This window comes from Platichthys flesus, chromosome 15 (assembly GCF_949316205.1).
Source record: "Platichthys flesus chromosome 15, fPlaFle2.1, whole genome shotgun sequence".
Taxonomy (NCBI): Eukaryota; Metazoa; Chordata; class Actinopteri; order Pleuronectiformes; family Pleuronectidae; genus Platichthys; species Platichthys flesus.
The window spans coordinates 14,589,520-14,615,868 of NC_084959.1; the positions used below are offsets into that span (position 1 = coordinate 14,589,520).

Genomic DNA, 26,349 nt, shown 5'->3' on the forward strand with positions numbered 1-26,349 from the left:
GCATTGTGGGAAGAGAGCTTTTTTCCGTCTGACTGCTTTAGTATGCTGACTCTACCAGAGAATTGTCAGTCATGCAGCAACTCTATCTACAGACGACGGTCAAATAAAGCTCTGCCTCTGCAGGGTCATGATTTAGCCGCTGCACGGACTGCTTACATGATTCTAAAAATCGGATTTTGTGAGATTACATTGGTGTTTGGCCATACTTGGCATGAAAACCATGCACCTCCTGTGACAGTATTATTTAAATCTCCGTGTATTACCTTTTACATCAGCTATCTTTTCATATCATTTCTGGTTATATAGCAAGCATGTACTTTGCCTGGAATGCCTCCAAACTGCGCAGCTCTGTTAAAAGATACGATGTATGATCAAGTGATAAGTTGTGCTAGAACAAACACGGCCGTAGGCAAGGCTGTGTAGTCCACCAGACACAGAGAATGTTGTCAATACAGAGTAGAGGAACCCTCTGAAGCCGTGTTGATCATTTCAAGTTTCTGTTTGGACGTCTATGCAGGTATAAGATAATTAGCAGCTAATGTCCGTTAACAAGGCCTCACACTGCAGCCTGTGAAGATCAAAGGCAGAATTAGCGAAGAGCTAACTTCTTGATCGAAAGGGGAGAAAGAACAACAAAAAGATCATGGAAGACATCAGTTGTACATGTCAGTACATACAATTATTCACTATTACTAAAAGATAAATCCAAATCAATCAGGTTAGACTTTTAAATAAGAATGAGTAAATTAGACTAACATCTTATTTATCATGAGCAACAGGAATAGACGTTGGTGCTGAGGCCCAAGCAGGAAGTAGAACACCATAGTAGCAATGCTGTGAATTAGGTGTTTCAGATACAGAGGAGAGTTCCCACCCGGGTCGGAACCCCAATGGTTATAGTGAGGAATGTTGCAGGAAGTTGCGAAGTCTCATGAAGGTTTCTAGTTGGACAGTTTAAAGGGAGATGCCTGGGTATTCAGAGTTGAGGGGTGCAGGGGTAAAGGGTGGGTCACTCATTGATCGTTGTACTGAACTGACAGCTGAATGACAGGAGCGAGAGCAGAACGTTTTAAAGTTTGACAGCTTACAAGTGACTGACTCAGGGCGAGAGTGTCAGGTTGTGATTGGATGAAAGGAGAGAATGAGTTTGTAGAACCAAGAGTTTTCGGGAACTGTGCATGACTTGAGGAGGCATATTGAAGAAGACATTATTCCTTACTGAACCTTCGCTGGGCTTCATTAACGTCCGGTCCAAATGTCAGTTCCCTTTAAAGTCATTCATCCTTCTACGTTGTGAAAACAAAAGAAAAAGCATTTTCTACTTGAATCGACCAATTCTGCAATGGTTTGAATGGAGGCAGGATGTGGCCGGCTAACGGAGATAAAAACTGTACCATTTTAAGACCTGAGTAGAAAAGTCCATTGCTCTTAGTGTAAGTAAAAATTAAACAGCTTAAAATACAATGAATATGAACAGTGGGACCATTTCTGCTGTTACAAAAGAAAACATCTGCTTTGTGCTCATGTAGTAGATAGAAGGCTTGGGTGTGAGACGAGAATAGACTGGTGACTCCTCAAGTCAGTGTCATGCAGTAATAAGGGAAGGGCTGGGTGATAAAACAAGCTGTTTAATTATCAAGACAACATTTACCAATACATTTGTCACAGTCTTGACAAAAAAACATATTTGATGTTCAATTTTTCCTGATTCCTAACATCAGAGCCGTCACCAGTTCTTGAACGATTTCTTTCCTTTAGATGTACAGAATTTGTAATGGAGTAACAATGGAGTCCAAACAAAAAAGATTAATTGAGCGACCACACACAGCTCAACACGACAGGATTTGAGTATATATTTTCTGTAGCTTTTCTCACACACAATGAATGCTTTGTTGGCCGAGTTTGTTTGTACATAGAATAAATCTGTTTCCATTGGCTCTCAATGTAATTACACAGTACATGATACTGATAATAATGTAAAGGGAAATACACTTTGACACGCAGTAGGAATGAGAACAACAAAGCTGAGCTAAGGTAAATAAACGCAAACACACAGCAATTATCTTGAAACCAGTACAACCAATCACGGACACAACATACAATCAACAAATCAAGAAGTAGAAAACTGTGATATAAGGTGTGAGAATGTGCTGAAATAGATATAAATTGGAAAGTGTAATAGGTTACTATCATTTGTTTATGTGCATCCTACATGTGCATGTCCATATACTATAAATAGACTGTACTTCTATTTAAGTGATTATTAAGTGATAACAACTAATTAAAGGCTTTTCACAATGTGAGTTAAAAGTTAATTGAATAAGTGAATGTTTTAGTAATACTTGGTTATTGTGTGTGATAGATTGTTTATATATAACTGTTTATCTGAGTGACTCTTCTTTTGTCTGGCCGTATTGTTGTTCAATGATCTTCAACACCTACCACACAGTCAGAACGGGTGGAATCCAAGGTGTGAGAATTCTGCAGTGGTGCTTCCTGGACACTTCTGATTCTGGAGGTGCACAAGTACTAGATGGTGGGCAAGTCGGCACTAATGGCATTTTCTGCAAGGCTACCTGTCTGTTGTAGCCTTTACTTGTCTTGTTTAGTGGCCCAGGCAAACCAGACAGTAATTGAAGCACAGATAACCTACTAAGTGACTGCAGTGTAGAACTGCAGCAATGGTGCAAGCACATCCCTTAATAATAATTTTTGGAGTACTTTTGATCCCAGGTACCTGATCAATTCCACAGAGGACAAAGTGCTCCATAGTCATCTAACCGGTTCTTAAAAGCGTGTTCAATGCCATGTTGTTGTGACCATGTCAGAGGGCCAGCTCCCTTACTTCCTGTCCGGAAGCAGACTCGTCACTGTCAAGGACCGGTCTGATGACTGTTTTGTCATCTGCACATTTCCAAAGGTTAACAGACAGGTTTTCTTAGGTGCAGTGGGGAAGGCAGTGATCCCGGGGGGGCACCTGGTGCAGGCTGTCCAGCTTCGGGATGTGATTTTCCCCAGTCTCACCTGCTGCGTCCTGTCAGGAGGCTGCTGATCCCCTGACAGGTACAGGCTATCACCGTGAGCTGGGGGAGTTTAGAGAGGAAGATTTCTGTGATGATAGTTTTGAACACTGAACTGAAATCTGCCTGATAATTCCTAATTTGTCTGGAGCATACCAAAGTGTAGAGCGGGGTCTGTGTTGTTTTCATTTCTGCTTCTTCGTCTTTTTAATTTCTGACACTCTGGGCATGGTGAGTTAATTCCTGTCTTCACTGGTTAAAAAGAGCAATGCATTTGGTCCTTGCAAATGGAAATTATGTGTTTATTTGCATATAGAGTGGGGAAAGAAATCCAAGATCGGATCACAAGTTGTCAGTCAAGACACATGTGGAGTTGCATTCTAATGCTACATGTGAACTGGTGTAGGAAGACCTGTCCACTTGTGATTGGGTGCTGGGACCCAAGAAGCATTTTAATGCCTGGTGTGAACAGAGTCTCTGTGTCTCTGGCCTCCTTTTAAATCCCTTCTCAAAACGCTTTTCAAAATCTTTTCAGGAAACCTACTTATTAATTCTGGTTCACCGTTGTTCTGTTAAGTGCAATCTGTTTCACTTTAGTATAAACCCCAAATCATTGTTGATATTGTTATATTTGATTTTAATAATGTATTATTTACTGCTTTATTTCCCTCTCTTCTGTGGTATTTTGTTAAGTTAAAACCGTGTAAAGCACTTCGTAACTTTGCTTTGAAAAATGCAGGATGAATAAAGTTCATTTTTATTTTTAGTGGTCCCCCCTTTGGTAAGCCTCCTCGGTGACGTACCTGCTTTCGTTTAGCTGTAAGCTAGAGATTATGTTGTCACAAAAACTGATGTACAGTGTCAGTGTGAGTGAGTCAACGCAGGCCAGTAGCTCCAGCTTCGCCTTGTTGATCCATCTCCTCACAGTCTCTGCCGCAGGATTTTTTTGGTTTGATTCTCTGTGTGTGAGTCAGGAGAACATGAATGAAAAACAGATTGGAGTCCCGAACAAGAACAGAGTCCTTTAATATGGTACGGCTCTGGTCCAGTTTGTTTTTTTCCCATGTGGTGTAATGAAGTCACCTGAAATAATCTGTCTGCATGTTTATGTCCCATGCTAGTTATCAGGTCAGCCAAGCGTTGCACAGCCTCACTCACACAGGCCCAAGTGTGTTTGATGTAAACACCTGCAGGAACCGTGGAGGATAAGAGGGTTTACAGTTCATGATGAGAGTTTCTAAGTTTGGATTCCTCGTCTTATTTTCTCAACATAGTTACATCTCTACACCTACCTTTATTAATGTAAAAGGAGATCCCACCTATACTTGTTTCCACCTATTGCTCTGTTGCGCAGTCCGCTCAGTGGAGATGAGAACCAGGCAGCTGTAATGAGCTGTCTGGGCTGGACTCGCCGAGGCAGCTTTCAGTGAAGCACAAGGCAGCCGAGCGTGAAAAGTCCGAGTTTGTCCTGATGAGCACCAGTTCCTCCAGTTTGTTGACGAGAGGAAGGAGATTGGCCCGGTGAATGGACGCCAGCGGCACCCAAACTTAACGTTGTCTAAACTTCACTATGGCAGTTTCCAGACCTGAGTCTTTACCTCAACAAAACGATCACATTTTATTCTCTGGAAATAAATAAGTTCAATTACATGTTGGTATAGTACAAATTACGATAATGTTTTTGTGGCATATGATAGATTATTAATATTGCACCGTACATATTAATAGACACATATAAATATACATCAAGTACTAACTCTACTAATACCCTATTTAAATTCTGCTTGGTAGATTTCCTTCTGGATCAATTGTGGCCTCGCCCAAAATAAAGATTTAAATGAGCAGCATTAATAAAATACCTGCACTGGCCCAAGGAACAAATGCAAATTTCTAAATTTAGGTACTGATGTCTGACTAATGCGTTTTAGACTCAACATGCACATTCTACTGAGAGTGTCCCCGAAGCCCTCTCTGCATGAATATGAGATAGAACACAGCATATAGAGAAATGCTGTTTGTTATCCAAGCTGACTCTTCTGTTTAAAGATTCAGGCAAGATGACGTGGCCATCTTTTCTTCTCAAGGCAAAGGTCACTTTAACAATAGACCTAAGGAGAAGGCAAATTACATTGTAGTCCGGGTTCATTTGTTTTTATACCATTATTATTGTAAATATATTTAGTGTATTTGGTGTTTCCCTGCAGCCCCATTTTGTTAATTGCAAAAAAAGTGTTGTTTACATGATAATCATAAACCTCAGTCTCTTATGTTCATGATTCATATTTTTGTACTATTGCATTTGCAGGAGATCAATATTCTGTTGTAAAGTTCAAAATGCAATTTCCAGTCAGTAATTGGCCAGCAACCCTGACATATTGCTGTGGGCAGAGGCATGAAGCCGTTCTCCACACACGCTTCTCACAAACACCTGCGCGCACCAGCAGAGAAACAATTATATTACTTACAAAAGTGACTATGTTCTCATTTAGCCCCGTTCCCTCGCATTCCTCAGCCAGGTTTCTGAAATCTATTTGATCCTACAACGCCTCGCGCTCGTCACAGTTTGACAAAGCCTTAGAATTGGTTGACATATCACACCGCGTATCAACTTCTCAATTGGAGGAGCTGGTGCATGGTGTGATCTGTCAGCAGGTGCTAAGGCTTTGTCAAATGCAGTGATGCAAAAGGCAGTCTTCAAATAAAGGAACTCCGCTACAAAATGGTGAGATAACTGACAGGAGGTGTACCATCACCCACTGAACCATCTACAGCGGCTCCTCCTGACGGGCCGCTGGCCGACATGTCCACTCATCAGCCGTTGTCAGCGAGAGGGCTCGACTGCTGGAGAAGAAGCCGTGAATTCGGGGCCTTACCAAATCTGTGAAGGAGACGTTGATACATGTCTCACACTTAGACATCCATCTCACCTGGGCATCACGTTCTGTCGACAGTTTAACTCCGTGATTAACTCGTTACCACCATACGATTAACAAGTTTACGAATTATCAACCTGCCTTTTCAAAAAAACATGGCAATATCCATTAACAATGCATTTATGATAGGATCATAAATAACCTCATCCAAGGGAGGCAGGTGAACTGTGGTCCACAGAACATGCTTTGGAATAAATGCATATCAATTACCTGCGGAATAACACCGCACTATTGTAACGCCGGTTAACTGCAGCCTTATCTCACATCTCACTTTCTGCAAAGGGAATGTGACAAAGCCTTCAAGCCTACACATTGTAATTTTGCTGGTGAGATGTGAAAGTGCAGGTCTAAGGTTTGTATTCCATTACGACGAGCAAGGAAAATGTGCATGTCAACACTGTGTTTGTGTGCTCGTGGCAAGTTTTACCCTTAAAAAAAAAAAGCACCTCCGGATATAAAAAGGATTGTTTTTGGGATGCTTCTGCTTACTGTGAGAAAGAGCTCTGAGCTCCTGAATAACAAGACTTGACATTTCATAGCTAAAGAAATACAAAACCCTGGTTTCTTGTTGTTTTTCCTCATGGAGAATGACAACCACAGAATGCATTCGCACAATTATTATACTGATAGCCAACACCAGACTCTCATGTGTGCAGAGATGTGGGGTTATTTCTTCTATTTCCTTTAGTTTCCCGGAACTTTTAAGTCATTTGCCACATAAACTGTTTGCAGGGACCACAAATACACCATTAATATCGCTCATGCACTTCCAAACGATAGTCCCTGCTCTTCCCTGTTATCCCTCCACAAGCTCTGGGTCTCTCATATTTGTTCGCCATCGATCATAGCAGTGTCGCGCGCACACTGGAAAGCAGCCGGTGGGGAGAGGCTGCAATCAAACAGAGAGGAGCAGTGTGAAATCTCAGGAAGAGGCAGCTTCCCCCATGCCCGTGGGCAGGGGATCAGACGATGAGGAAGCCTGCCTCAGACACTCAGCACCTCCCATTGGCACCCTGATGCAAGCTGCATGCAAACCCACCCCTCGCATGTATCTGCCAGCCGGGGGGTTAAGCTCTATGTGTACCTCCACTCTGTAAGTGCACTGTGGAGTGCATGCTATGCTACTGCTATTGGTGGTACTTTGAGAAGCTTCCCTAAGCGTCACTGAGGGCTACTGATGTGGTACCGAAGGTGGTAGAAGGTGGAAATTACTATTTTGCTTTTTCATTTTTTCATTTTTTTCATGATATTGCTTTAAGCAAGCAGATGGAACCGACAAAGTATATAAGGAGAAAGCTGCAGGTGCAATCTTTCCCCCCCTAACACTGGAGGAAAAGAAATGTGGTGTGCAGAGAGGAAGTGGACATGTCATTGAGTCATTGCTCTTCAAAACCAAATCACAAGCTCTCTAAATCCAGTCAACCTGTTCCAGCCACTGGCATAATAGTGCTGTGGTTTGCCCATCTGTTCTCCACTGTCCACCTTAGCCCTCCATCCATGACATGCAAGACTATAAACTCTAAAGGAGTTTTTTTTTTTTTTCCAGAGTGCGAGCAGATTTATTTCAGGTCCCGGGTACAGCAGAAAACAGCTTTGAGAGGGCGAGAAAATACCAATTTTCCCACTGTGCCTTTGGCTCCTCCTTCACCTCACGGTTGACTCATTTGCCTCGCCCGTGTCCATCAAATATTCAAGCGGCGATTGTTGCAGTGAGGCGTGAGCGTGTTTTTTTTTTCTCAGACAGTATTCTTCTCCACAGTACATGGGTACTACAGCTACAGTTGGCTAATGGCCACAGCAAGAGGCAGACACAAAAGTACAAGAATCAGTATTGACTATTGAGTACGTCTTTGTAGAGATGGATTTGAGTTTGACAGAAAGGTCAGTGCATGCAAAAGAACAAACTGGACTCTTATCATAGCATGCTGTCGTAACACAGATGAACTTGATTTTAAGTTGTATGCACTATTATGCTAATGATAGTGTGTAGTGACAATGACTCTGATGTGACGGGTTACAGTTGAATCTAGGCCTCTCGTTTGTAACTTTTTCTGGTAGGTATACATAAAATGCCAAAGGTAGTTCATAAATACAAGCTCACAAAATTTAGATGAAATATTAACAGACAAGGTAATGGCCTACTAAAATGGCTGGCATGAGAGCGTCTATATTCCTCCTCTCGATGACGCGCGACTATGTGCGTTGGCGGCACTGGATGAAAAATGGCAGACTTTGGCAGGCCAGGCGGCGCATTTAGCTGTCAATGCTGATTTTCTGGCCCTTGATGAAGATGAGCGAGGTTCAGAATGTGCTTTAAGTCCTGTCACCAGTGCTTGGTATCACGCTACATTGCATGTTTTCATCCGCGTGGCATTCCATAAAATAAGTCCAATTACTATTCTAAAAAAACACCTTCGCCCCAAAGTAAATTAACAACCCAACTGACAGCGAAGATGTGGCACTCAGCGTTAACCTTTTATGCCTTTTTATCTCCTGTCTGTATGCCTGAATGAGTCTATGCATGCATTACGCGTTAAATAGGCAAATGTGAGCATTTGTCAATTTATGTGAGTAACTGGGAGTTTTTTGTGCATGGGTTCACACCGAACCCTATGACATCCACACACTTAATGGCCATTCCTATTTCATAAAGAAAGAAATAGGCCCCGTTGTGACATGTGAAGCGTTTCAGAAAACCTGTGTAAGCGTACCTTCTTTTTTGTTTCCGACACACTGGTTTTTATATGTGTAGCTTCGCCAAATTTTTTACACGAGGCCCGCTTGGTGTGGCGTAAACCTCCTGGAAGCTGTGGAGAGGTTTTAATCAAGTGTGAAATCCTGTCGGAGTAGATGCCTCCACGACTGTGCTTGTGCTGAGGAGCGCACTCCTCAAGCCGCTCTCCCCGACTCTTCCCCCGTGAACATGTTTGGTAGCGAGAGTCCATTTCACCGCAGTGATGCATACAGACAATGCTCTTAGCGGAGCTGAGAAAATGAAACTCCAGTTATTGTGCATCCGGCAGTGCAGACACACACACACACAGAAACACGCACACTTGACTCGGTTGCCCGTCGTTTCATAGAGCTCAAAATTCAGTTTCTTCTCCCTTAATCAGGCGTAAAAATGTAGTTCATTCATCGACCTCGTAAACAGAGAGAAGATTTTGCCACTTAAGCATAATGAAATAATTAAGCATGAATAAAGCTGAACATTGCTCAATTGTGAAGTAAATGTATTAAATAGCCTAAACATCTAGCCATTTAGGATTACAGGAACAATGAGATTAACTGCAACAATAGATCACGCAGTCCATTCTTCTTTTCCAATTATTATTTATCTAAACAATGGGACAGTTGTGTAGGGGATTATCCAGGAGAAATTAATATTTTGGACATAAATATGTAGAATAATGAAACCTCCATTCATTTTCATTAAGTAGTTTAATAGCTCAAGTGGCGCCGAGCACACACACACACACGAGCTGTCTCACTTTGCCTTCTGATAGATTGAAGCCTTGTTGGGCCAGATGCAGGTTTTTTTTTTCTTTTTTCTTTCTCTAGCCTCAGAGGTCTGACATTTTGTGGGATAATTATCTTGCCAGTGGTCATGAGCACAATACTGATGGTCCGTCTCGTAGGCTTACTGTCAAGCTGGCCTGTCTCTGTTAGCTGCGAACTCTCCCCGCCGCCACCTCTGATACGTCATCTGTGGCGGTTGCATCATTCGCATGCAGCAACGTCTTTGTGCTCGTCTCATGTGCAGCGGTGAATACACTTGCTCTCGCTCGGACTCCCATCCTGCAGCTGCGAGACGAGACGCCGAGCACTCCGTGATGGACGCCTTTCTTTCATTGTGACACTACAGTTTATCAGAGGAATCAAAACTTTACATGTCGGGCACATCAAAGATGTCAGGCGTCTGGTCCTCTCTTCGCAGACAGAGAATTGTCTGCCGCAGTCTGAGACTAAAGGCATAAGAAAGATGAAGTGACTGCTGGTATTCCCATTTAATCCTGGCTTTATGTTTAGATTGTCAACCGGTGGGCTGCTTAACAAGTCCATTGTTTGACAGCTTAACGTTTCTGGACAAATAAGGCTGGGTTCCTCTGGCACAACTTTACTTTCAGACAGAGTGTGATGTACTTGAGTGATGGTTAGAGCAAACTTATTTTGGAGCTTTACCAGATTGTACATTAGAATGAGGTCACTGGGTCGTGGACCCATTTATTTAATTAGGAGCTGCTGAATAAAAAATGGATGATAATCAAGGGCAGGGAACTCATTTCAGCTCTGTCAATCAATAACTCATTCAGCAATGGTTTTGCCCAAAGGGACTGAGCCATTCTCTTTGTAACCAAATGTTGCATGTCTACAGTGTGTGTGTATATGGGTGCGCGTGTGTGAGGTGTGAGGTTTATTCCTGCAATCATTATTTCACGTTGACACATGTTCCATGCACCATTCGCTGCTTACAAACCCCATATAATATAAATCAATATGTTGCTGCCGAACACATTAACAATACAGAGGTATACTTTATAAAAAGCAGCGGACAAAGTGCTCTTAGATACTTGTAAATGACACAGACACAGCATGCTATCTACTGAATGTAGCACATCGGCTATTGGACTACACACACTCACACACACACTCTCTCACACACACACACACACAGAGTAGTGCTCATTACACAGTGCATAGCAACAGCTACATAGCAACTGCTGCTGACTGCTTAGCAACAGCTGCAAAGACCTCAAGGAGGGGGGGGGGGGTTCATGGGGTGTTTTAGATGACACCATTTCTGTTCACAAATGCCTTTTTCATGAATTCGTCTTTCATGAATGCTGCTCAGACTTCTACCACGACGAGGCTCGCCCTGACGGTGCTGTTTTCTCACACAGATATCCGCTCCCTCCCCGACGTGGCGATGACCGGAAACTGCACGCCGGAGTGCAGCGAGCTGGGCCACTCGGACGCCTGCTGGATGCCCGGGCATCCCTCCCCCGTGCGCAAGACCAGGAACCCCCCGAAGCTCTCCACCTTCGTGCCTTACCAGGAGAGAGGGAGCCTGGGTCGCCTGGCGAACGGGAGTGCCAGGCTGGGTGGCGAGGAGCAGCACCGGTCGCGCCTTCCGCCCTCCCGCAGTGCCTATTCCAACAGCGGTCACGACGCCAGTCAGGACTGCCCCTTAGAGGAGATGCCCCTGAGCGCAGCCTCTGAGTTCCCAACCCCCTCCCCGTCTGCCCACACTCCGAAAAGGGAAATTTACCTGTGAGATTTATCATTGTCTGATTGGCACACGAATGAGGAAAGATACGCCCACTATCAGAAGGAGAAACAGGCTGTCCCCTAAAGCCAATGCCCGTTTTTGTAGGAAACTATAGTCTGTGACTCATTCAATCACTGGCATGAACACTTGTTTTTGTCATTTTTCCTCCTTAAATTATTAATTTATTAGCATATTTATTAAGAAATCCACAAAGTTAATTGATGCACTCACTCACTCACTCACTCATTTATTTATACAAAATCTTGAAGGATACAATTCAAACAGATCCACAGGAAGTGCAGATGGTGATTGCTACTTTAGTACTAAGTGGTTATTGTTGTAGTTAGCCAATTTCCCATTCTGTGAAGTGATCTCTTTAAATCTGAAAGTTGTGATCAGTGCTCTTGTGCCATCATTAGCTATTATTTCATAGACAGCCAGTCAGGCCCTTACAAAAGGCACGACTTATAAATCAAGTGAAACGGTCTCTCTTAATGTACAGTGCTGTAAATACATTTGAATGGTGTGTTCTACATATATTTTTGTCCGGCTTAAACAAAAAAAAAAAAAAAAGTTTGCCTCAGAATTTCTAGCATATTTAAGCTTTTCTTTGCTGCTGCTGTTTAAACTTGATTGAAACCGTCTCCTGAGGTGGAGCTCGAGATTGTGGAAGGCATTTATCCGCTCCCCGCAATCACACACACCTTCGACCCCTAATCATAGCAGAATGGCCTTTACCTCTGCTCCCTGCAGAGCTCTGCCGCTGGTGGAGAAAGCTATGTGGAAACATTCCAGCTGACATTGTGTATTTCCACCGACTCTCAGCACTGTGACCTATCGTTCGTCATGAAAACGGTTGACTTGGCCACAGCACCCCCGGAGTCACAGTGACCAAACGCAGGGTGCTCACCAGACACGTTCTGATTGGTGTTTCTTATAAAAGCGTGTGACTCACCCCGTCGATTAAAATCATGACAGTGTGTCGGTTCCGGAGCGCTTTCCTCTACTGTGACAATCAGACGGGCTCCACGTGCCGGCTGGCGGCCCTTCCCTCTCGAGCTCGAAAGTCCTCTCCCCTCGTGATCTATAAGTGCATCAGTGGATCTGATGAATGCATGACTTATTTACATGAAAGGGCACTTGAGTGTTGAGAGCCACTGGAGAGACGGAGTACTGCTAAAAGTTGATATCACGCTGGTGTAACCTAGACGAGTGCTCTGCATTCGGAGTACGTCGTTGTTTTTCAAAGTGTAATTTCTCACGATATATATATATATATATACAATATATGCTTCTTCAGAGGTGAAGTCAACACACCACACTCACAGAAACAATTGGATTAGCCGATAATGTGCTTTTTTTTTACCAATAGAAGGTTTTAAGAACTTTTTTGGAATCTATGTCAATAAGGTGAAGGATTTCAAAATGAATATTTGTTTAGTGTCAGTAAATATTTTCCGCAAGAGTAGACAATTGTTGAGTCCAAACTTAGCTTTGGAAAACGGGACTGAGGCCAGATTTACCTCAACCCCAGTAAATGGTGATTATCCTTGTATTGAGGACAACATGCTTAATAAGTTATTAGGCATTTTTTTCTCCTCTGGCTACTGAACACAGAATAAGAAAATGGGGCATGCCCGTGGGCTTCCTTCCTTTACAACGATTTTCCAGGCGAATGTGAAGGAATGCATCTGAAGGACACTATATATTAGTCAGTAATTGGATGTTAATGATGACTACACTAGGCTGCCGCACAACATCGCAGAGCCAGCCACCGCCTTTGAATTAAACATTGATTTGATTAGATTTGTAGATACCTTTCACCTCTGCGGAGTGTTTCCACAGTGAGATTGCGTCTCTGAGTGAGGCTGGAAGAGCCCAAAATGGACATTTTCCTAATTAGGGTGAGTAATGAGTCCTGAGCTGGGGCATGTGTGAGAGCACCCCCAGGACAAGGCACCCACCAGATAATGCAAATCCACCCGCAGAGCTACAATCAGATGAAAGGGTTATTTTTATCAGCACTTACCTCATCACGCCACCATTGAAAACTGCATTTAGAATAATTAAAGTGAAAACATATGGAAATTACTAGACACGGCCATGATTAAATAAGGTGGGCGATTATCCTGCCTTGAGGGGGAGAAAGCACATTATGCCGTTTTCAAAGCCATTTAGCGACTGAAATAAAATTCAAACAACAGCCATGATACACTGTGATTAAACCCCCCACGGCTCCCCCGAGCGCCCCTCTCAGTGCTGAGAATAGCCGCTTCGCTAGCCGAGAGCACCGGGTAGGACCGCTGACCTGGAATTAATGACAAGTGAGAAAGATGGCACTGAGTGATAAAACCAATGTCACGTAGCCGCAATCATAACTTTATCTATTTAAAGGCTTTTGACTCCATTCGGATTCACAACCAATCTCTCGCAATCCTGGGGTTTATCTCCGGCGTTAAGTCTTAACCTGATTCCAGCCTGTTGCGCGCTTTATCGTGTTAGTGAATCTGGGATGTATCATCAGATTTGTCTTTTTGATCACCAGTTCATTAATTGAAACGAGCTTCGCTCCTCAGCAGATAAGTCATAATCGTCGGCTTGTTGCACCGAATGGAATGACGGGAGTCTGATTTAAAAGTCCGCCGCAACACAAAAACAAGCCTGAGCCTATTACCCACCACCACCCCCTCCCCCCTGCCTCCCTGCCCCCCCTCTCACTCTCTCTTGATGAGTCGGACTCTTTCACTCCGGCCGGTAACGACCTCCCGCTACTCACCCCTGGAACAATATATCACCGGGTCTGACCTTTCTTTTGAACTCATGCTGAATGAACTGTGTTTACTTCTCTCTCTCAAACACAGATCGGTCCTCCTTGACCGAAAACAGGAGGACGTCATGAAGCACCAAAAACGCACTCGAAAAGTGTGTTGAGTAATGTTTAATTTGTACTTAACATTGATTTAGTGTTGAGTTCACTTGAGTATATTTTCCCTCTCTGTGGTGTGTATCGTACGGTGATCATTTCTGTGGACAGATGGATAAATTACTATAGTGAAATTGGCAAAGGGTTATTTTTTTTTAGATTTTCCGTACCTATCAAAGACTCTTAGGAAACTGGTTGTGTGAAAAAATAAAGAAATCCGTCGGTGGTGTAGTGTACATAGATCTCCACAACCATGTGTCTGCTGTCAGGCGGGCAATGATTTTAGCATGAATTCCAAAGATAATTGGTAGAAACTGTTTACTCTTCTGTTTTTTTTCCTACCCCGTTTTTAATTTCACTCTCTGAAATGTCAGTGCTGGTTCATATTAAAAAAGCCCTCTCCCAAACAAACTGAAAATTAACTGAACATTTCGTCTTTTTTCACTGTTCATCTAGAACAAAGACAATTGCCTTGAAAATATGTCTTTGCAAGAAAGAAATCTAGTTGTTATCCTAATTGTTGGTATATTTATATAGGATAAAAATGCTTGTGATGCCATGTTTTTGTACAGTTTTATGTACATACAAGTGAAGCTTTCTAAAAGTTCTGAGAAAAGCCGATGGCATATAAAAATTGTAACATGTTTTTCTTGAGATGTGCACATCTTGCCTTGGTTGGATTGACCTTTGCTGAATCAGTGTGAATGTGGCCGTTCTATGCCTGCACTGTAGTCATTCACCGGCTCCCACCTCCTGAGGACTTAATCAGTTTTTATGTTTATCGTGAACAGTGGATCGTCTTATCTTACCAGTTTGTTAAACTCCTGTGTTCTGCTTCGTTCTGTTTTCGCATGTTGACAAATTCTCTTGTAATACTGTAAGTCCTCATGAACTTTGTAATAAAAATCACTTCAGGGAAAAACAAAAGGCTGTCAGTTTTTTTTCTTTGCTTTCTATTACTATTCATCACTTTTCAGCATTAAACAAGGTTTTGGTTGTTACATTTTCATAAGAGGCTTTGCAGCCTTGGAGCTACACGGTGTAAAATGTGTCTCAGTCTAGGACCCAGGCTCATTAAGAGGACCTAGGATTCTTGTCATGTGGGGGAACAGCGCTTCATTTCATAGTCAGGGAGCTCCAGAATATTGAGAGGGCGGCATTCCAGGACTTGAAGTAGTAGAGTCCCAGGACCTGTGTTCACTACTTCAACTCAGAAAAACAATGTGCCAGAAGTACACAGTCCCCATCATGCACTTAGGCTTACTACAAAAACACTTCTTTAAAGCATTGATGAGCTGCCCGTTGCTACACATTTAGCGCGTAGCTTACAAGAATGTTGTGTTGTGATGTTAATTTTGATACGTCTAAGTGCCTCTGCTCAAAGTCAGAGAATGGAAATTGTGCACTGGACAATGAGCTTCGCTTGAAAGCCTTCGATGAAAGAGTCGAGCTCTTTCTACGTCTCCATGTTCACACTCCTTGCATATTTATCGGTTTCATCATAAGCACATAAGCTGTGGGTTTAATTGACTTAATCATTGTTGCACGGGTACCATATTATTCAACAATCTGTGAACTGCAGTTATATAACGAGTGATGAATTTTCAGCTTATTTCCTAAACATTATCCAAGACACTCATTAGTATCGTAGCCCTACTAGATAGTAGCTCACATGATGAGAGAGAATATAAGGCTACATGCTAATAAGCCCTGAACGCTTTTTTTCTAAATAAAGAAATTCCAAATAATTTTAATGGCAAGAACAATATGTCTCCCATAATCTAGCCATGCTATCACCTATCACGCTATACTTTTACAAATTTTAGAAAGGTGATAAAAGTACTAACTGGCCTGGCTAATGTGTCAGAATAAAAGTTTTTGATATGTATATGGAAAAGGTTTATCATGTTGTGGGCATACAAGTGTGAAGTAAATGTGCATCGCGGTATGAATTCATTTGAAAATGCTGTTAGCAGAAAGGTTGACATGTTCAATCACGTGTGAGATCTTATTATTCTATCATATGGAGGGTAACTAAAGCAAAACGAGCTAAATATGTGTTATAAATATATGTTTATGTATGATACCGATTGTTCACACATTAGTGTTGTCAACAATATTTATCACTCATATTAGGTTTGCATATTAGAGCACAGTATTTGCTAATTAGCACAAAACAGAGCTTGGTCTGATGGAAATGTCAAAGACCTTCAAGGTAATTGCTCATAAACTTCATATAATCTTCATTTATCTTTACCAAACCCTACGGTTTAGTACTGACTTCAAACATTTTCATGAACACAATGAATGTCCATAGTAAGTTGTTGAGGCGACTGATTGACTGACATAGCCATCTCTTCATTCAAGCCCAAAACTGATAATTCAAATGTATAGTTAAGCCATAATTATGACTTTTGGAATTATTAATTATTAATATCTTTTCCTAACCGCGTGGTAGTGCAACCAAACCTTTGTTAGGATTACATAACCATCTCTTCATCCGTGCTGCTAGGAAGTCTCAAAACATATAATACAACAGTGTATAGTACAGCATTTTGACTTTTAGAATTGCCTCTCACCTAGTACCAGTGGACCAGCTTACTGTACCTATATTACATTTGCTGCAGAGATCAAACATGTGCAATGCGCACCCTGAGACTGCTGAGCAACAGAACAGGAGGTATTAACTCGTCTGGAAACAGATAAAGGCAACAATCTCCCTTGTATAAGCCGGTTAATCTACACTCATTAGTCACATCGTCCTCCGTCATAGCTGGCAGTGAGCATTACGGTTTAGACTTCACTCAATGTATAACAGTGTTATATAAATCGTTGAGCAGTCAATAATATTATGCTTGTTTTTTCACACGTTATCTCATGGATATGGGTATTGTGCTCGGCCTCTTGCTCCTGCCGGCCTCCCTGGTAGTTCTTTGTACGGGCTGAGGCAGATTAATGTAATAGAGTTCAAACTAGACCGTCAGAGACATCCAGAGACACCTGGCATTTAAAAGCAAAGAGCCCTTACACAAGCCTGTGAAATGCAAACGCCCAGCCCCTCTACCAGCTTCTCTGACAGCACAGCAGAGAGCTGCTGCAATGTGGTGCATCTGTTGAATGACTATCATGATTCTGCCCCGGTATAGAGCTATTGATGGATTTATCTTTGTGAAACGTTGTGTTGCACTCATTTTGAATTTATTGACTTAGTGACCTTTTTGCTTTTTGTCTGCAGTTCTTGGCTTATGCAATCTCCTTGAATGTGTATATTTGGATTCATTTTAACTTCCTGTTTTCTGTCCTGTTTCCTGCTCCTGTGACTGTGTGCGCCTGCCCTTTAGTGTCACAGCTGTGCCCAGCAGTCCCAACGTTTCCCCTCTGTCTTTGTCTCTTTAACTTTTCAGTTTTCACATTTAGTTCCTGTTTAGCTCATACTTGATTTCCTATGTTACCGAGTTATTTTATTTGTGTATTTTGGTTACCTTGATTTTTCGTGGCCGTCTAATTGCTTTAGGACCATGCTGGGATAACTCTCCATACGTAGGAAGGATTGGTTCTGCCTGATCATGGCACAGCGCTGGTCCATTCTTTCATCTTCTGGACCAATTCTTGTGAATCAATGGCAACAACATGTCTTTTTAAAATATTTTTGAACACCATTTAGAATGTTTGGAATGACACAATTAGCAGTGAAAACACTTCACAGCAGAGTACTCAGACAGCGAATACCTCTGTCAAGGCCTAACAGTCCCATAATGAAACCTTAAATTCACTAGATCCTGATTTTTATGTGGATATGCACCAAATTGCAAGGACTCATAAATATCAGTCCTCTAAACAGGCCAGATGTTTTTCATCAAGTCGCCCACAATGTTTTTGAATGCTTAAAAAAATCCTGGATTCGCTCACTGATCTAAATCCAATCTAAAATTGAAGGGTTTCTTCCCATACCACATTTTTCCTCCAAGTTTTGTGGTAATCTGCCCAGTACTTTATTGCATAATCCTGCTGAAGTAAATTTAATATATGCAGACTAAAATCTAAAGAAAATCCATTTGACTGCACACGTGTAATAAAGTGATTCCTCATTCTCATTACTGACACAATTGCACCTTTAATTTTGAAGCGCTAACACAACTACAGGCATTTGTACGGAGGTGTAAGAGCTAAAGAGACACAGCTGTCTGCCTCGGGGGTTCAATGCTCCCCTCGGTACTTGCATGAGTAACTTTACTGACTTTATCAGCTCCGATGCCATGCTTAACTTGCTGCTAATTTTAGCCTGCTCTGCTTCCTGGTGAGTGAGAGAGAGCCAATATTATCAATAACAAGTAACCTTAAAGGCGGACATGAAGCAGCTAGCTTGCTGTGCACAGAGCACCATCTACTCCGGTGATAGAAACAGAGGAACAAGTTCATGCTATGAACTGTAGAACATTAGAGTGCTGCTGCTGTTCCATATCTTCCACAAACCAACTGTACAAAGTAATGAAATAACAAGATATTACAGAATTTGCTACTAACTATTTGCCTTACTACAAACACGCTACTTTTACATTATTTCCGGTCGCCACAGAATTTTAACTCAGGGCAGGGGGCTCCATTTTGTAAGTTATTAGCCTATTAGACCCACTCGGCATTTCGCTTCACTTTTGTAGTGAAAGATGACATAACTGGCACCTTCAAGACCTATTTGCTGCTGGAAATTCCTCCTGTGGCACCCACTGGCCTTCTCAGAATTGCAATGTAGTGCTGGCTTTCTGTCTATCAATTATTCATTTGTCTATGTTCTGCCGGATACCCTCTTACTTGAGGGATGTGCTGTCTCAGTATTATGGTTATTATCTAGCTTTTGACTCATGGAAGTGTTTCTCTATTCAGGGGAGTCGCCCACAATTGGGCGAGAGAGACCCGAGACCATTTGGTAATTGACAACGCAATAAAGATGAAGCCAGGAGGATGATAAATTGAAGATGTTAAATTGAGTCAATAACTCCATACATATCTCATGAGCAGCCTGACTTATAATTCAGTTTTAGAGATCATATTATTTTACTCTGTGGCAGGCTGCCATCAACTGTGGTATCATTTAAGCTTGTTTTAAAAAGTGTAAAAAATATGCAACTAACTGAGACCTTTCGATATAACCAACAAGAAAGTCGGTTCAGGGGTTTGAACTAAAATCAAGTCAATTTTCCACTGCTCAAAAACGCATTAACATCTATTGTCTGCATTTAGAATGGATACAATCAGCATTCACTCAAAGTTTTCAGTGAGGGAAACATGACACCCAGGTTTTATGTCCTTTTTTCTTCTTCTAGATTTTAGTGGATCAGACGCTGACTCTGCACTTTTAACAGCATGATGTCATTCAATGTCGTTTATTGAGCTTTTGCTCGTTGGCCTGTAACTAGCCATGGATGTTTGTGTATATTGTTTTGTACATCTTGGGAACAACATGCAACACCTTAATCTTGAGATGCAATTCTGGCAAGACAGTGTTGGTTTCTACAGGGGGGGTGGAATCCTCTACTGGCAATGGCAAAGGACTAAATTCCCTTTTTTTAATGTCGGGTTTACCCATGTTTAAAAAAGCTGCTTGTACCCCCTAACAGAGGTGTAGGAGTGAGGCCCTAAACTGGCCCATGAGTCTGACTGATATGACCAAATCTAAGACTGGAGACTGACCTGACATTATAATTTATTAATGATAACTAAAGTATAATCTAGGAACAACCAAAACTATGTAAAACTTAAACACAGCAAACAGCAATGTCTTACATTTTCCAATGCCCAAATACAGTTTGTTACATAAAGTGACTCACGTCATTAAACGATGCTATCTGATGATAATAGACCATCTTTCCACCATGTCCCTCTCAGATAAACAAATTGCTTATTGTTTGTTCAAACCACTTAAAGAACAGTGCTTACAATCAGTGGCAAACAAGGTGCTAAACCATAGGTACGCTGTGCCTTGGAAACATGCACCTTTATTTTGAAGCTTGGTAATGTAGAATGTAGCATCAGACAGGAGTGTATGCTAGTTACGCGTCTTAGATAACATATATAATTTAAATAAGTGTTTTTGAGCTACAGCAGCTAGTTGACCGCTTTGCTGCTGGCGGAGGAGGCAGAACCCAATGTCAGTCATGAGTTGGCAGGTAGCATCGCGTAGTATTAAATACATTCAGACGACTTTTCCAGGGATGGGAGTGTACAATTAAATTTTTCAATTTGACTTAGTGCTTCAGAGACCACTGCTCAGGCAGTCATTAATGTTACGCTGGTGCGCAGGGAGGAAGATGGTGTCCTTAGAAAGTTATACTGTGAATAACAAAGGTGCAGGGAATGCTGCGCCACTTTCATATTTATTCATGTTAGAGGTTGTATGTCTTTGGTAGTTCAGTCGTTTGCACTGGAAATAGATTTTAATGATCCACACAAACACATTGTGAGGTGGTAGAGGAGACTGTAATACACATCAGTCCTTAAAACTACACTTATTTGCTCTGAATGGCAATAATGATGTTCTATAAAAATGCATTGAGAATAACAAGCAGAGAAGCATGCACTGAAGTGGATGTGCACAGTAAACATACATTGTAAATAAATGATATGAATTGATTCTATATAAACAGAGTTTCTTGCAGACCGGAATGAAATTGTCCTCGTAGATGTTAGATTGGTGTGGGGGTGTACAAGGCACCTGCTATACGCCAAATGAGAGCAAAAATATACATTGGCAAATAGAAATGATAGCTAATTCGCTGGTTGCTGTAATAGTCCTGCCTCATTACAAACTGTCATCACTGCAACACGTACGAGTTAAGATGATTCTGTGATTCTGTGATTAAACTGCTGCTATGGGTTGACGTCAGAGGCATCTTGATGATATTTCCGTTGCTGGGGACAACTGCCAAGAGTCTGCAACTATATGGAGGCATGCTGAAGGCAGCTTATCACTGCATATGCTAAATTGCACATGACAAGAATAATAATGATAATAACACTACTTCTACTAATGATAATAATATGAATAATACAATAATAATAATAATAATCATGATGATAATAATAATTACAAAAAACAAAGCCGGTTGAAAAGAAATGACTGTAGATATAAAGTATACTTCATAATTTCAGTTTGAAATATAAGACACTCCTCATAATGGAACATTAGATTAAGGATAGTTAGTCATGACTTATCTCTATGTATTATTAAGAGGCCCTCACTACCTCCATGTTTGGTCCTGACCGTCAAACTTTTCAGTTTAGGCTGAAACCAAAACAACAGGTGGGAAAGGTGCCATGGAACAGTGGACCAAATGTAGTCCAACCAAATGCGGTGGTCCCTGTCCGGATGGCACTGAACCCTTATTTGAATTGTTTGCATTGTGAACAGAGTTTGAGCTTTTGGACCAACTGCAGAAGGTTGAGACATCAATAAACAATAGAAGAAGAAAATCAGCAGCTTGCAGGATTGCTCTCCTTCTTGGCCTCCGACGATTTTGCTGGCAGTAAAACCATAATGACTTTACAGTGGCAACGTACTTAACAAAATGAGCTGTTTCATTGATTTTCTCCATTCAAACTGAAAGACTACTTTTTTCCTATTTCAATCTTCACTGTCCAAACCAATCGAAGTCGAGTAGACACCTCCCAAAACTAACCAGATGTAAACAACGTAGCAAAGACATGATCAGGTTCTCCTCTCTTCCCTTCAGTATACCCCTCACATCAACCCTAAGCCTAACCCTGACTAAAGTGAAGTGGCCGGTGCTTACGGCATAAACTTCTCTGTGGCCATGACAGCGAGCTGTTGGGAGAGAAACTCTTCGTCCCCGTCCCACACACTCAGGTGCTTTTTGGCTGCTGTTAAAGAGCTGGAGACGGGCAAACTGTCTCTGAAAAAATAACCAGCCTATATTAATTCATGTATTATTGAGTGTTTGTTTACCTCCATAGACAGAGACGGAGGACGGATTAGGGATGGATGATAAAGCTCAGGGAGGGATAGAGGAGGAGAGAGAAGGAGAAGAGAGCCGAGGAAAGAGAAAGATGAACCAAGAGAGAGAGAGAGAGAGAGGGAGAGAAAATCCAAACATACTAATGATTCAAAATTCAAGGCCTGGTTCCACCACACTTCAAATGGTAAATACAAAATATAAAATGACTGCGTTAAATATTTAAATAAAAATATTCTTTATTAATATATCCATCATTGAGCTGTCCCCTCAGCCCCTGCACGGTCACATTGGCCCAGTGGCAAAGTGTTTGATCGATAGGAAACACAGATTTATGCAAATGATGGTCAGTTGAAATATATCTAGGCAGGCATTATTTTTTCAATTTTAAGTTTAAGTTTAACTCTCCAAACTTTAAAATTAGAGTTAATTATGGTGTACGACTTGTTAAAGCTTACCAGCCAAATAACATGCTGTGGTCAGCACTATGGAAATGCTTTTAAATAGATTTTAGTCCTAATAACATGGGAATGTATATAGATATGGATTCATGTAGTCACTTGGGGAAAGTAACTTTCTTCCAGCTTAGCAGAGTATATTCAGAGATCTTTTTTTGTTGTAAAATGCTTGTTAACTTCCCCCGTTTCTTTCATTATGAAACAAAGACACCATATGAGGAGCCAGCAACAGTTTTTTCCATATATTACTGTGCCTTAAGTTTTTTTTTAATCAGGTTAGAGAAACCATCTTGCACATTATTGTAGTGTGTGGTTTTAATCACCTTAGCTTTCTTGAAATGAGCAAATATTCGTGTGATGAATAATAATTTTAAATAGTTTTACATTGTAGATTTGAGTGTACCCTACACATTTTGACACTTTCACCTTTGTCTTACTCTACTCCAGACTTCCTGGTGGTGCAGTGCGGACCGACATTGTTGTGGGGATTTGCTGTTTCATAATGACATCCCATCCCTCCTGTATTGTTTTCTTCCTTTAGGCCTACTATTACGGTTATAATTGAATGGAGCATTTTATTTCATGCATAGTAATAAAGAATATATATATTGATACAGCAATCGCTGGTTCCAGTTTATTCTGGGTCTTTTAAATTGACAATCACCAAAGAGTCACAAAAAGCTAATTTAAATGAGAGCAATGATGACATGAAAATCAAAATAGAGAAATTATAAAAAGACGAATGAAATAATTTCTGCTTAATTAATGATTAATCTTTGACATTACATTACATTTTATTTCGCTAACGCTTTTATCCAAAGCGACTTACAATAAGTGCATTCAACCGTGAGGGTACAAACCCAGAACTAAGAGAATCAAGAAAGTACAATTTAAAGCCAGACTACAAAGTGCTACATGTAAGTGCCATATAAGTGCAAATTTTGTTTTATCCAAGGGGTAGTTGGAGGGATGTGTCTTTAGAGTGCAGCAGAAGATGTGTAGACTTTCTGCTGTCCTGATGTCAATGGGGAGCTCGTTCCACCGTTTAGGATTCTGCACTTTTGTCTTGTCCTGCTCAATACTCAATAATAATCCCTTGTCATTAGTGAGTCCTCCTCAAACACTTCCACAATATACTGTCACTTTCTATTATTTGTGTGCAGGATGTTGTGGGCAGAGCTTGTCATAAACAGTTTATGTTGCAGAGTGAAGGTGGAAACTGAGTGTTCATGTTTATCTGCAGTGAAGATTTTAAAGTGTCAATGTTTGTTGATAAAATGAGAGTGAATGTTCTCTTTTTATATTTACTTATGATTGACTCAACTGGTGTTATGTTTCCATAGAGTGCATGTCCGCTGCTTCTGGGGTCTGATAACAATCGACAGGATCCTCGACCCATTTCAAAACTTTTCAGCTCTAATCCTGCTCAGTATAAAGCGCTGCAGCAACACAACGAACATTGTGCTTGAAATGTGTCGAAAAATGTAATTTAAATGTTGTTTTATTGTATCAATTAAACTAAACACTAATTAGGTAATTTGTTTAATGTGGCTTAGGGAGGTCTGATAACAAATTATTGCCGTTGTATTGTCCCAGTACTTGCTGTAGATCACAGCTTGTTTAACGTCTGCACGTCTTTCCCAGCTGAACTTGACACATCTATTTACCCACATAATCTTGGATCACACAGGATTGTACCTACTGAAGAATCCTTCCTTGTATAATTGGGGATTTTGAGACTTCCCCTGTATCAAGTTTGTTTTATTTATTTATTTTCTTCTCCTTTATTGTATCCATTACTAAGTGTAAGGCAAATACAACGCATTAGCTATGCTCCGGCTGTCTTTCTCCTCTCCTGCTGGGCGTAGTGTGTCCTACTTGAAACACACGCCACATGTGGATTCAGACCATAGGCGGAAAAAAAGGGGCAATTTCTTTATAATGATATTTTACAACAAAAAAAACTGAACGCAACCCCAGGCTGAAAACCCACAGACCTGTTATTTGTTTCTGGGGCCACCGGGCTTGGTTTATTGTGTAGTACACAGTAATGATGATCCATCACAGGCATCTGTGGTGGAAACAGTGCAAATGGACCCCTTCTGGATTCAAAGATGTTGCGCTGCTATGTGTAAAATGCTGCGAGATAAGCCCGACTAAATATATATTTTCTTTTTTCCAACCTGACGACAGAAGGCTTCAGAGCTCTCTCACTGGTTCATGTGAGAAGTACTCATGTCTGGTCCTGGGGTTTCGAGCAAAACCGTTCATCCGGTTGGATTGCACTGACCTTGCTCTACAGGTTTGCGTGCGTTTTTCCCGGCTCTGCAACGTTTCCCCGAGTATATATCTATTAGTGTATAGCTATTCATTGTAGAGCTGCAGGAAGCACTGCGGGGAAACACTGCTCTCTTGTAGCCTTTTCCTCAAGATGAAAACACTACTCGGCTACCGCTGCTGTTGCCTTGGAAACCTGGTCACTCTCACTCTTTTACCCACACTCTTCACAGCTCGCTTCATTAAGTGCATTGCTGCCGGCAATTAGAATAAAACCAGCGGCGGGGCTGGCTGTCTTGAAATGCAGACTCCAATTAAATACTTTCAAATAGCAATGCTTCTTCGAGCTACATCTGCTCTCTATATAATAAAGCATGCACCTGGGAGCTATGCTTCTAAAAGCCGGCACTGTACGCTGCTGTACCGACGAATGACTTAAAAAAAACCATGTCTTTTAGCACCTTGAATCAAATCTAACACGGATCAGAGCACCGCCTTGTCGCTCGTGACGCTTGTTCAAGCCTCTGCGTTCAAATAAGCAAAAAGGAAACAACTATATCCCAGACATTTTCGCGGTTCGTTCTCAGACGGGGAAACACATGCCAGAGTGATCAATTCAAATCTGCATCCATGTGGGTACAATACTGTTTCAAGTATTCATGAGGGGGCAGGGGCAGAGACACAGAGCATTTGTTGTGCTCATCCATTCATTCAAGGCCATTCCTATATAAATGAGTGATAACAGGAATGTAGGTGGAACAAATGGCAGTCACAAGCCTTTAAGTCTGATCACACTCATGCGATCCATGTAACCCCAGGTTTTTGACTTTGATTAACCGAGGATATTATTGCCACATTAAACCTGATGAAGTCAATGTAAGTGAATCCTCATCACAGGACATTTGCTTTTAGTGAATAAGTACTCTTGAGGACAGCACCCGGCGTACAGTATTTCACGTGCAGCGTCACGGCTACTATGATCTTTTGCGACGGTGCCCCTCACACATAAACAAAAGGGGGATAAAAAAAACGCACTGTGTGTGTATCAGGCTGCTCTTAAAGCTGCCAGGGCAACCTCTCCCCCCACTCGGCTGTGCCAGTGACTCTTTGCATCGCTCATTTAACACTCTATTACCTCCCACCTGAGCACCCACTCAGTCATTACTGAATTACCTACAAGCCATCCATTTGCATTGACAGACCTTCAGTAATCCAGCAACAAGCTCCGCAAACACACTCCACATCTATCTCAAAGACAATTTACCCAAACCCATCTTTTTGGGGGTTGTTTCTCTCATTTGAGCAACTGTTGCTATAGATAAACGGAATCAATCCATCACATAACAGCAGACGCGCTCGCTCTCTGCCAAATCTACCTTACAAATATAAAGCCTGTTCGACGTCCACAGTGCCAAATTAGGCTGTCACTCTCAGCTCTTCAAAAAAACAACAACTAGTAAACACATTCCCCTGTTCATATCTTCACTTCAGTAAATCTAAAT

The 26,349-nt window shown here is 41.6% G+C and overlaps 1 protein-coding gene across 1 annotated transcript in view; it reads left to right on the plus strand.

Moving 5' to 3' along the window:
• The window catches only part of pcdh1a (protocadherin 1a), a 77,761-nt gene extending 62,706 nt beyond the window's left edge, over positions 1 to 15,055 (plus strand). Inside the window, exon 4 of the mRNA XM_062405758.1 lies at positions 10,855 to 15,055. Within this exon, the coding sequence (XP_062261742.1) occupies positions 10,855 to 11,228 (374 nt within the window). The 3' untranslated portion in view covers positions 11,229 to 15,055. The remainder of the gene's footprint in view (positions 1 to 10,854) is intronic.
• The last annotated feature ends 11,294 nt before the right edge of the window (positions 15,056 to 26,349 follow it).